The 12,850-nt window shown below is 36.7% G+C and overlaps 2 protein-coding genes across 3 annotated transcripts in view; both read left to right on the top strand.

Annotated features, from left to right (window-relative positions):
* The window catches only part of ankef1a (ankyrin repeat and EF-hand domain containing 1a), a 257,727-nt gene that overhangs the window by 23,451 nt on the left and 221,426 nt on the right, over positions 1-12,850 (top strand). The gene's annotated exons all lie outside the window — the stretch shown is intronic.
* Positions 109-12,850, top strand: part of elp3 (elongator acetyltransferase complex subunit 3) — a 36,019-nt gene continuing 23,277 nt past the window's right edge. Inside the window, exons 1-8 of one of the 2 annotated variants that reach the window (XM_022686524.2) lie at positions 109-204; positions 1,987-2,056; positions 4,395-4,494; positions 4,918-5,056; positions 5,200-5,270; positions 5,417-5,480; positions 5,583-5,651; positions 7,652-7,806. In XM_022686524.2, coding sequence (XP_022542245.1) covers positions 2,035-2,056; positions 4,395-4,494; positions 4,918-5,056; positions 5,200-5,270; positions 5,417-5,480; positions 5,583-5,651; positions 7,652-7,806 — 620 coding nt within the window. In that variant the 5' untranslated portion in view covers positions 109-204; positions 1,987-2,034. Of the gene's footprint in view, positions 205-1,842; positions 2,057-4,394; positions 4,495-4,917; positions 5,057-5,199; positions 5,271-5,416; positions 5,481-5,582; positions 5,652-7,651; positions 7,807-12,850 lie in introns of those variants that run through there. The other variant, XM_007245341.4, reaches the window with a different exon arrangement.

Here is a 12,850-nt window from a genome sequence, read left to right as displayed (position 1 = left end):
GTTCTGGGTCAAAATCTCATAGTTTTATATGTGAACGTTAGCATAGCTAGCTAGTTAGCTATGTTTATTCTATAGATACTAGCAGAATAACTTGGCTAAGCTAACCAACTGGTCTCTGGTGCCCATAGCGATCTGTGCCGTGGATAAAAAAACACCCAGGACTGAAACTGAGCCTCTGCAGCACTAACAGCCCGCGGAGCTAACGTTAGTGGTTATATGTGTTTATATATATTTATGTATAACATGCTGTATCTACATTATAACAGCATGCTATTGCACTGTTTAGGTTACTGTTAGAGAACACAGACATTATTAGTTACACTTCTTTCTCTTCTCTACACGTCAGTATGATCTCTATAGGGACTTCGGAAGCTGAGCTGAAGTCTTCGTTTTTTCTCTGTGCTGAAATAGTTGTGTTGTGAGTCATCTACTCCATGGCAGCAGCAAGAGGAGGGGCTGGATATGTTCAGACTGTGCTATTGAAGGCTATATGCCAGTCAAACACAGTCACGCAGTCTCAGGAGACTCTATGCAGCAGCTGCTGCTGCTTCATAAAGCAGACCTTATTACTGCAGTGAATAGCCACTGGGAGTGAGCGAGTATCAGGGTGCATCTGAAACGGCGACGCGCTCCCTAAATAGTGTACATTTAAAAAGTGCATTATCGCTTTCTAGTAAATACAGAACCATAGGGGTTTAGGGGTCGTCACGTCATTTCCAACATAGTGTGCACTACATAGGTAGTATGACGCCAATTGAAATGAAATTGATGACAAAGACAGAGAACACAATTTTTGGCAATACTCACACATACAGTACCAGTTAAAATGTTCATGTCAATTTTTTCTACATTGTAAATTAATACTGAAGTCATTCAGATTATTAAGAAATACATAAGGAATTGTGTAGTAACTTAAAAAGTGTTAAACTAAAATACTGTGTTAAGCATTCAGATGGGCTCTTATCTGGTGTGCTGTTAACTTACAGTTTCTGAGGCTGGTAACTTTATGATGAATTCATATATATATATATATATATAAACTCAGGTTTGTCTGACTGGTACTAAATAGTTGTGTATAAAAGGTAAAACATTTAAAGGAACTCTATTACACTTTATATGGGTATTAATTGAAGTTAGTACAATACATAAATGATTACAGATAAAAAAAATTCCACCCTGCCATGTGCTTTGCCTATTTGGACTAGACCCTGAAACACTGTAATTAAGAAATTAGTAAAATCATTTTTCATTGCATGCAAAGTAATGTCTTGAATTTAAGGATCAAGAACTGTCTTTATGTTTAATTATTAAAAGGCTGACATATATACTTGTAGACAGTTTTGTTTGTCTGTTTGTTTTTACAAGAAGACACTTTATTATGATATACCTATTACTGACTGGTATGTTATTATTTTCTAGAAAATATTAGTCTGTGGTTGTGGAAACATTTATGTATATACATATTTGTACAGTACTAACTGAAAAAAATATTTGTTTCAAAATATTTCAAAATGTATACTGATTGATATTTGATCAACAAGGGAAAAAAAATAATAATCATATGATCAGTTCTCCTGACAGTGATTGAGCTCATTCATAAACTATGTTTTTCTTTCAGTAGAAAATCCTCATTCAGAATGCTCTGGTGTGGTCCCTGACCTGCTTTTTTAAACAGGCTCAGCTCGTGCTGACCATTAAGACACTCGCTGTCCTCCACCATTTGAAAATTAAACAAACAATCTATTAATTCTCTTTAAAACAGTTTATTTAATGTTGAAGAGTGTGATGGTAATCAGTCTGTCCACAGTTTATAACTCATTCTTCATTTCCGCCATTAGGGGGCTCTGCACTGCCTCCTCTCAGTGTTTGCGACACGTCCCGTCGACCAGCGGCATGAAGCGTGTTGACACTTGTGTAGCGTGATGTTAGCACTAGCCGGTTGGATATGCTGCTGAACTGAGTGTGATTTGTTTTGTTTTGTTTCAGGAGAAAGGAGAGTTTTATAGCTTTGCCGCTTTAGGAGCTGTCGTCGAGATGGGAAAGCCGAAGAGGAAGAGTGAGTGTTCCTTTTAAACAGCTGTAGACCAGTCATTTCAGCTTAGCCTAGCTCAGTTTCAGCTAAGGAAAAGATCAGCTCAGGTTTCATCAGCTTTAACTTTTTACAATCAGTGATAGTTTTCAGTGACACAGTTGCGTTAAGTTTAGATTTGATGGGGTTTTGGTGGGTAGTACAAAATAAAGCATGTTATGTTTATTGTTTTGTGGCCGTGGTTTTAAAGCAGTGGTTCTCACACTTTTTAGACCACGTACCACCAATGACAAAACTAAAACTTACAAATACCACCTACAAGCCTTTTCAGAGGAACACATGTAACTTACCACATACCTGCTTATTTATACACAGTAAACTAGACGTGTAATTCACATAGAGCTTCACGTACACTTAAAAATTATGAGTTTCTTTGATTTTACCAAATTGAAAACCTCAAGAGGAAGATGGATGATCACAAGCCATAAAACTAAGCTGCACTTCTTGATTTTTTTGCACCAGGAGTGGCATAAAGTTATCCAAAAGCAGTGTGTAAAACTGGTGGAGGAGAACATGCCAAGATCCATGAAAACTGTGATTAAAAAACAGGGTTATTCCACCAAATATTGATTTCTGAGCTTGAATTTTATCAATATGAACTTGTTTTCCTTGCATTATCTGAGTTCTGAGGTCTGCATCTTTTTTGTTATTTCAGCCAATTCTCATTTTCTGCAAATAAATGCTCAAAATGACAATACTTTTATATTGCCTGTAGTTTATAGAATAAAACAACAATGTTTATTTTATTCAAACATATAACTATACATAGCAAATCAGAGAAACTGATTTAGGAACTGAAGTGGTCTCTTAATTTCTTTCCAGAGCTGTGTACTGTGCATGTCAGATCTTTAGCTGATGATTACTTACCTGTTGTGCGGAGCTTGCCTGTTTTAGAATTCTGCAAGTTAGTAATAGTAACTAAGTTAAGTTGTTTGGTTATTGTTTAATACTGGTTTGTTTAATACTGGTTAATACAGTATTCCTCCTGAGATATCTCAGAAGGATTTAGGCAGAGGGAAACAACAATGCAATGAAATGCAATGAGTGCCAAGCAATACAGTGTTTACTACCTAGTTTGGCTATTAACTGTAATGCAGAAACAGTTGTAAACAGTTCGTGAAGGTTGGTTGATATATCTTGTGGTGTTCCACAGGGTTTTACTCCAGGGTCAAATGAAACTACTGTTAATAATGATAAAACTCTAGTTCCAAGAGAAAAGGCCTAAGGTGTCTTTATTACAGCTACAGTGGTGCTTGAAAGTTTGTGAAACCTTATTTTTACCTAAATATGACATTAAACATCATCAGATTGTAACTTCTGAAATTAGATGAAGAGAACCCAATTAGACAAATGAGACAATGTTATACAAACAATGTTATGCTTGTTAATTTATTTAATGATGGAAATGATCCAATTGTTTGTATTTTTGAGAGGCAATTGTATTTGAATCTCTAGGATCAGCAGTTAATTTAAAGGTGAAAATAGAGTCAGGTGTTTTTTTTATTTTTATTAATGAGATGAAAATCATGTGTGAGTGAGCAACCTGTTTAATTTAAAGAACAGAGACCCATCAAAGTCTGCTCTTCACAACACATGTTTTTGGAAGTGTATCATGGCACGAACAAAAGAGATTTCTAAAGAAATTCAGAAAAAGAGTAGTTAATGCTCATTAGGCAAAATTAACTCTAAAGACTTTGGACTCAACCAATCGATAGTTAGACAGATTATAGTGTACAAATTCAAGACCATTGTCACCCTCCCTAGGAGTTGTCAACCAAGGCCATCACGCCAAAAGCAAGGCATGTATTAATTGGTGAGGTCATAAAGGACCCCAGAGTAACTTCTAAGCAACTAAAGGCCTTGAGCACAATGTAAGCAGTCCCACCTACATGCTCACATTGCAGTTCTGTATGGGGGAATGGGCTAAAAGTCCTCCAAGCCAGTAGACAGGACTGATCAACAGTTAGTGCTGCAAAGAGAATACTGAAAATTAAGGTTGATATACTTCACAAATATGTAAGAATGAACCATTTTCTCAATAAAAATATGACCAAGTATAATATGTTTGTGTCATTTGTTCAACTTGGTTCTCTTTATCTACTTTTAGGACTTTTTAGAAAACTTTCAAGCATCACTGTATCTTTTAATGTCTGGGTTAATGCTTGGTTTAAGGATAGAGCTATTGTTGCTGTCGCTAATAGAAATGTATTGGCTGGGCTGATATTGTTGGTTACCAGTGCATACTGAACTTCGTAGTTCAGTAACTTACTGTTAACTAACTGACTTTTCTTTTTTTTTAACACAGGTGAGCTCAGCCGGGCTGAACTGATGATGATGACAATTGCAGATGTCATCAAACAGCTGGTTGAGGCTCATGAGCAAGGGAAAGATATTGACCTAAATAAGTAAGTGATTGGTTAACATTGTCTTCTTTGGTTATGTCCTGGTGTGTTGCCTGTGTATGTAAAGATCCGGGGCTCAGCCCAGTTAATTTTCCATTTACACAGCGGTCAGTGGCCTGTCTCCTCATTAATAATACAGCTGAGCTGAGCGAAAAGATTCGGGGCTACTGGAAAATTATTCCGGGCATAATCCCCGCAAGCCCAGGCCAGAAAACGCCCCTGGTTATATCTCTTCTGTGCCACTCTCTCCTGCTCTTTTTTTTGTCTTTCATAAAAAATATTCTCCCTCATACAGACTTCCTTTTCAATGTTTTTTGTAATGTCCTACATAATTAAACACTGATCTCTGATTAGCGTTTATGTTTTAACATAAACAATGCTGAAGTTATTATAGACTTAAACACTTCTGCACTTCTGTTTTTTTAGACTGAAGACAAAAACCTCAGCAAAGTATGGCCTCTCTGCACAACCCCGCCTGGTGGACATTATTGCTGCAGTGCCGCCCCACTACCGACGGGCTCTTGTACCAAAACTAAAAGCTAAGCCCATCCGCACAGCCAGTGGAGTATGTTGCCTAAGTTGTTTTGCTTTCACAATTTACTAAAGATGTTCCTACTGATTTCAGTGTTCTACTATGAATAGGTTTTTTATTTAAAATAAATGAACAAAAAAAAATATTTTCACATTTTTATGTTCATTTCTATGTAGATTGCTGTCGTTGCTGTGATGTGCAAGCCCCATCGATGTCCACATATCAGTTTCACCGGCAACATTTGTGTGTGAGTAGCACAGTGATAAACTGTCAAATTGTTTCAGTTCAAATTTTCCATTTACTCACTTATCAGGCTGAAACCATCATCTTAAATATTTTGTTGTTAAGCTTTTTTAGCTTGTTATTTATCTATGTGCCTATTTCCCCAACCAGGTACTGTCCAGGAGGTCCTGACTCTGATTTTGAATATTCTACACAGTCTTATACAGGCTATGAGGTAATCATCTGGTCACACAGTGTCTTTGTTTCTAGTACAAAATAATACAATTAGCTTGAGTCTGTCTGTGTCAAATCTGTATGGTCATTCTGTTTCTTCTAGCCTACATCTATGAGAGCTATCCGGGCCCGCTATGATCCATATCTGCAGACCAGACATAGAGTGGAACAGGTCAGTTACATTCTAGATCCATTTCCTACTGGGATTTACATGTTTTTCCCTTTTTAAATATGTGTACAGTACTGTGAAAAAGTATTTTCCCACTACAGATTTCTTTTGTTATTGATTTTTAATCATATATAAGGTTTTCAAATTAACCAACACATTTTAGTAAATATAAAAAGTTTCATTTATTAAGGAAATAAGGGGGGGGATGTGTGTATTTGCCCCAACCTTATAACTTGGTTGTGCCACCTTTGCACTCAGCAACAACTGCCAGTTGGCAAACTGAGCCATTGCGAAGTGGACTTGCTGTTGTGCTTTGGATCATTGTCCTGCTGCAGAACCCTGCAGAACTGCAGAAGTACGCTTAAGTTCATGAACTGATGGGCGCATATTCACCTTCAGGATTTTCTGGTAGACACCAGAATTCATGGTTTTATCAATTACAGCAAGTTGTCCAGGTCCTTAAGTAGCAATGCAGCACCAGACCATCACACTACCACCATGTTTTATTTTCATTATTCTTATTATGTGTTAGTTTTACATCAGATGGGACACACCTTCCAAAAGGTTCCACTTTTTTCTCAGCACTTTTTCTTGCTTGGAACTCTTTCATGGAAACCTTTTTTTACCCAGTTTATTTTCTTATTATTGAATACATTGACAATGACCTTAACTGAGATAGAGTTGCAATAAAAAGTATGTGAACTCCTTTGGGATTACTTAGATTTCTGTATGAATTGGTCATTAAATGTGTTCTGATCTTCATCTAAACATAGTCTGCTTAAACTAGTACCACACAAAAATATCTGTTTGCATGGTTTTATTGAACACAACATGTTAACATTTACAGTGAGGGGGAAAAAGTATGTGAACATTTGTATTTAATAACTGGTTGACCCTCCTTTGGCAGCAAAAACCTCAAACGTTTCCTGTAGCTGCAGATCAGACCAGCACAACAGTCGGAGGAATTTTGGATCATTTCTCTTCACAAAACTGTTTCAGTTCAGTAATATTCTTGGGATATCTGGTGTGAATCACTCTCTTGAGGTCACGCCACAGCATCTAAATTAAGTTGAGGTCAGGTCTCTCCAGAATGCGTATGTTCTTCCGTTGAAGCCGTTTGGTTCTTCATTTACTTCTATGTTTTGGGTCGTTGTCCTGTTGCATCATCCATCCTCTGTTGAGCTTCAGTTGGTGGACAGATGGTCTTAAGTATTCCTGGAAATTGTCTTTGTTAACTTGGGATTTAATTTTTCTGTTGATGACGGCAATCTGTCCAGACCCTGAGGCAGCAAAGCAGCCACCAAATTTCACAGTTGGGATGAGGTTTTGATGATTGTGTGCTGTGCCTTTTTCCCCCCTCACTGTGAGTGTTAACATGTTGTGTTTAATAAAACCATGGAAACATATATATTTTTTGTGTGGTATTAGTTTAAGCAGACTGTGGTTGTCTATTTCTTGTGATTGTGATGCAGAAATCCAAGTAATCCCAAAGGGTTCACATATTTTTCTTGCAACTGTAAGTGAGACCTGCAGTTCTTTAGATCCTAGATCCTAGATCTTAGATTTAGTTCCTAGATGAGTTGTTCATGCCCTTTTGGAGTAATTTTGGTAGTCTGGCTATTCCTGGGAAGGTACACTAGGGTTCCATATTTTTTCTATTTGTAAATAACTTTAACTGACTGTGGTTTGCTGGAGGCCCAAAGCCTTAGAAATTACTTAGTAACTTTTTTATGGCACTGTATGTGGTTGTAGTACAGCTGAAGTATTAATTTCCACTGCAGTGAAAGTTAATTTACACTTTAAATACAGCTCTGTGGGGAACACATTCGAAGAGATAGGGTTTTTCACAAACTCATTTTGAGCTTACTGTTTCAGGTGCAGAAGTGTTCAAGGGTGGCCACTAATAATCCGTTTTTTAAAGTTATTTTAATATGTAATGGTGCGAGAAATTGCATTATTTTTTTCTCTTAAAGCAAACTTTCTGTAATTGTGTGTGTGTGCAGCTGAAGCAGCTGGGCCACAGTGTGGATAAGGTGGAGTTCATTGTGATGGGCGGCACGTTCATGGCTCTGGCTGAGGACTACCGCGACTACTTCATCCGCAACCTCCACGACGCGCTGTCGGGACACACTTCCAACAACGTGGCAGAGGCCGTCAGGTACAGTACAACTGCTGCATGAGGAGCGTCTTGAGTGACAGAATCAGGCCACTACTGTAATAGGCTTTCACCTTCATGCCCCAAATAATAAGGGTTCTAGTGCCACAAGAGGGAGCTCTGAGCTGAGCATCCCTATCTGCACATTAATGCTGGGAGGGAATGAGAAGGAACATGAAAATTAATTGTTCTGTGTGCGATTAACTTATTAAAATCATTGGAAGATCACACAAACATTGGTGCCATTTGCATTATGAAATCTTAAAAATTCTAATTTATGTAATAATTATTTTATTTAAGAACAATAGAATTGTAAATCATATACACAGAAACAAGTCTGAATTGAAAAACTATTTACACTGTCTGGTATAGTAAAAACCATACTTTAAGCTTTTTTATTATTATTATTTCTATGTTTAAAATTGGCCAACACTGGATAATAATTGCTCATATTCTCACAAGCCATGTACACAACATTTAGATTGTCTGGTTTTCTTTAGTAGTTACAGCTGAGTGCAAAAATTGCTTCCTCCATGGTTTCAGAATGATAAATTAAAAATTAAATATGTACAAAATTTATCCCTCCCGACGAATAGTCATATATCAGTGAATTTTTAATATATTTACTCTTATAAGTTAGCAAAATTGTCCAAATTTTAAACCGAATCTTGAAATTCATTATTTTATGTTAAACTAATCATGTTTTCCTATTGACAATATTTGTATTTTGCGTAATTGTTTAAATAGAGAACAAAGTTTGTGTCTCATTGGACTTAATTGGATCTAATTATTTAGGTGGTTTCTAGGTGACTAATTTTAAAGTCTGGAATACTTTAAGTTAAGGGCACATCATTTAACAGTACTAGCGATATTGAGATATTAGTTAAAAATGTTATAATATTTAATAATATCAATAACAATGTCAGTGTTAATAATTATTTAAAATATTCAATTGTAAGTACTGTTAATTAATATACCCTTATTATAAAGTGCTACCAAGACTAACCACTCTTTTTCAACCACTTTGTTTTTTCTAACCACTCTTTTTCAAGCAAGCATGCAGGCAAGCAAAACACTAAGTGTTTTGCTATTCCTAGTAATAAAGGTATTTAAGTTAATTAAGTTATTATTGTATAATGTTGAGTTAGTCCAAAAATGCAGCATTCAGAAGGTCTGGAGTAAAATATAGCCACTTTACAGCTGATGAAATGTACAAAAGAAAACATAATTTTACCATACTAATACCGACAGCTGAAAAACTGAAGAATTACATACACAAGAACAGAAAATCATTAAACACCACAATTGTAAGTTCTGCACAGATGTCTGGATTTGATAAAATGTTCACTGTGGCACCGAAGCACTGATACATGACTACTGACATTTATTTCTACCTTGGTTCTCCATCACCTGGCATGGAGTAGAGCTGCCAAACTACAAGAAAGTGAGATTTTAGTTATTGCTAAAAGCACCAGATTTACAGAGACCACACCACAATGCACTTACTTTTTTAATGCAAATATTTGTTTACATGCAAGGTGCACTTATGCATTCTCACTGGAGAGATCCCCAAAGTTAACGGACTGTCACTTTAAGCATGGTGGCGGTTCCTCCATGATTAGGGGGCATGTCACCATCAAGCACTGATGCTCTGCTGAAAATGGAAGGTAGAATGAATGTAGTTCGGTGTCAAACAATCACAGAAAAGAGCCTCTTACCAGCCTGCAGCTCAGACGAGAAATGATTTGGAAAGGAAAAAGCTAACATTTTGTCATGACCTTCCCAGTCTTCTGCCTTGAGTATAAGAGAAAATCTCTGGATTGATATGAAGAAAGCAGAGTGTGACAAATGGCCAGGCAGTTTTCTAGAGATAGAGCACACATGTGAGGAAGAATAGGCAAAGATTACACTGAGAAGATCCTAAAGCCTCTTAGAGTATCCGAAGAGAATGGAGGAATTTTTCAAAATCAATGGAAAGAGACTCTAGATATTAAAGAAATGAATAACTGCAGACAGAAAGCAGTAAAAAAAAATGTTTTGTTTGTGGTCTTTTTAAAAATGTGTGTGTAATTTTAATACACGCTATACCCACTATTTGTTTTAAACAAAATAAATTAAGCCTGTTTAATGAAAAAATTTGATTCCAAACATTATTCAACTATTTTGAGTTAAGTGAACATTTGTGGGCACATATACATTCAAACAGAGATCTGTTTAATCAACATTATGATTACTGAGTTTAGTCTGTTGCCATTGGCAGTTTCTTTTCCATTGGCTTCTGGCACAATCTATTTGCATACTGGGTGTGTCCAACAGTTTCTGACACTCACCATCAGTGTGTAGTGATTCCCCCCAGGCTATCCCCCTAGGTATCTTAGATACATTTGTATATCTTATATTATGATTAACTGTCTGACCTCTGTGTTGTAGGCTGTAAGAACAAGCATCGTTTTCTGAGCTGCAGTAACTCTATTCTGGCTCTATAGAATTTTCTTTTTTCATATAATATTGAAAGAAAATGCTTAAGTGAAATAAAAAAAAAAAATTAAATACAGATCTACTATTTTAATTTACCTGAGCATTACATTCAAAGTAATATTATTATACAAAGCAATTGAAATAACAAAAAAAAGTAATATACTGCCATATATTTTGTATTCTGGTTAAGTTGGCGGAGCATATAATAATTATATAATTCTTACTAAAACCAATGTAGTATGTAATACTTAATTTAAAATATATATGTATTTATTTTTGTTAAGTTCACTGTACTAATTTCTTAGGTAATCAGTGACAACAAATGTTATGGGTTTAGTGAAATGATTGGGTTTTACGGTGTTTGTATGTGTGGCATATATTCTTAAAGATGGTGTTTCTATTAGGACACATGACAACTCAAAGAATGTGAATGCAAATTATTCATCTGGTTCAATGTTCTTTGAATTGGTAGAAAACCTTTAGTAGATTTCTGATTCTTTTTTTAATTGGTTGTATATAACTCCATATATCCATTAATAGTTTCCTTATTGTTATGAGTCAAGTATGTGGAGAAAGGGCACTTTTTAGCGCACGTGGAACACTTCATTATAAAAAAAAAAAAAAAACATTTTCTATCATTGATTTGGGCTAGAGCGGCTAGTTTATCTGGTGACCAGTCGGCTAAAGATGCTTAGTAGTTTGATACTGTATGAGACATTTTACTGCACAGCAAAATGATTTCACGTTGGGCTGAGAGGGCAAACGGTAGGATTTTACTTGATGTGTATGTTACCTGGCTGGTGGGACACGGGGGAGAAGAAGCCGTGCGTGCTGTGCTGAAGACTCGCTGAACTGAACTGCTGCTGCAGCGCAGTGTGCCTTGCGCGCGACCGCGCGGGGTCACGTGACAGAGGAAGAGAGAGTTCGGGTGTGTGCGAGCTGATTTCAGGGCATTCTGTTTTCACTTGTATTTAATCACTCAGGTTTTCTAAAGATCATTTCAAACCGGCCTCAGTAAAATCTTAATAATAATATATAAAAAAAAGGCACTTTGGTTGATAAAGGGCAGAGTTGGTGGTGCTTTGGCACCACCTGATGTCTATGTCTGCACGCCTCTGATAATAACAGTGGTGCACACCCTTGAACTCTACTACATTATATTTGTATATTGTTTGGGAATGGCAGATGTTTAAAGAGAAATGGAAGACTTCCATTTTGGGCAGCTTGTTTTAAAAAGAGCAGCTGTGCTGGCTTCTAACTCGTGTAGAAAAAAGATCATTGGTTACTCCTCTTGTGTGGTGTTCACTCATTGTCTAATTCATAACCCTTATAAATAAAACAGTTGGGACTGAGCTGGGGCCAGTCAGGCCTTTTAACCAGAACTCGTTATAGATGCCATGCTGGAATTGGCCAATATTACAGGTTTCTTGTTGCCAGTCATTTAGCATAAGAACAGCTGCTTTGGCTTTGCTACCAGCTTATTTTACAGTTCAATCCTCTGTCCAAATAGCAGTTGCTGAGAGACATTAGTCTGGCAAGCACCAGTAGTATCATTGCTTAGATTTTAGTGATTGGCCTGTCCATTGGGACCGCCATTTAGTAGCATGCACATGTTTAAACACCCCTGATTAGTCATTTCATCTTTAAATCACAGTTCCCAGTGACAGTCATTTTGAAAGCACTTAGTTACAACACAATTTTAATATTCAATAAAGCACACTTAGATTATATGACATTAACATATTTCATTAACCTTGTTTTCAGTTTAATGAATAGAAAAAACATCTTTTTACTTGAAAGTTTTTGGAAATGATCTACTATTACTTTTGTGTTTGCTTACAGTGTGGTCAATGCTGCTCAAAATTATCATTGTAAATCAGTCTAATATTTGGATTTGGTCAGTAGCAGCCAGAACTACTCTATATAAACCATATAAAAACAGCACTGGTGTTTCCTTCTTCTAGATGACATATTACTTGCAGGGCTACTCATCAGGCCTGTGGCTACTGTGGTTGCCTCAATCTCCAGACAGCTATATCCTATATCAGTCAGGCAGTGCAATGGAATTTGGTGATGGAGAACCAAGTAAGAAATAAATGTCAGTCGGTTTCCTCTAACAAATTGAAAACCACAGAGATGAGATAAGATGGGATTTGCTCTGCCTTCTGCAAAGCTGTATGCTCTGTGTTCGAACAGCCACCATGAATCAGTGCTTGGTGCCACATTGAACATTTTATGAAATTCAGACATCATTGCTGAACTCATAATTGTGGTGTTTATGGATTCTAGCATTTTGCCTGCATTAGATCTAGCTGGGTTTAGTCAGATATTTGCTGATGCTCATGTCTTTGGCATGCTGTGTTCTGTGTTATACAGATGAGTGTGTTCATTCTTTTGGACTCATGTCCACTTGTGGCTGTAGTATCACCAGGGATCGAATTTGTGATTTCATGATGGGGCCTTGGGTACACTTTATAGATGAAAGTATTAGGGCACCTGCTTCCTGCAGGTCAGATGTAGATGTGGCACTAAGAGGAGTCCGTACTTTATTTGATGCCTTTTTCACAGT

The sequence above is a fragment of the Astyanax mexicanus genome, chromosome 1 (genome assembly GCF_023375975.1).
Source record: "Astyanax mexicanus isolate ESR-SI-001 chromosome 1, AstMex3_surface, whole genome shotgun sequence".
NCBI lineage: Eukaryota > Metazoa > Chordata > Actinopteri > Characiformes > Acestrorhamphidae > Astyanax > Astyanax mexicanus.
The sequence above is the reverse complement of the archived record's forward strand: the minus strand, read 5'-3'. Positions and strand labels throughout refer to the sequence as shown.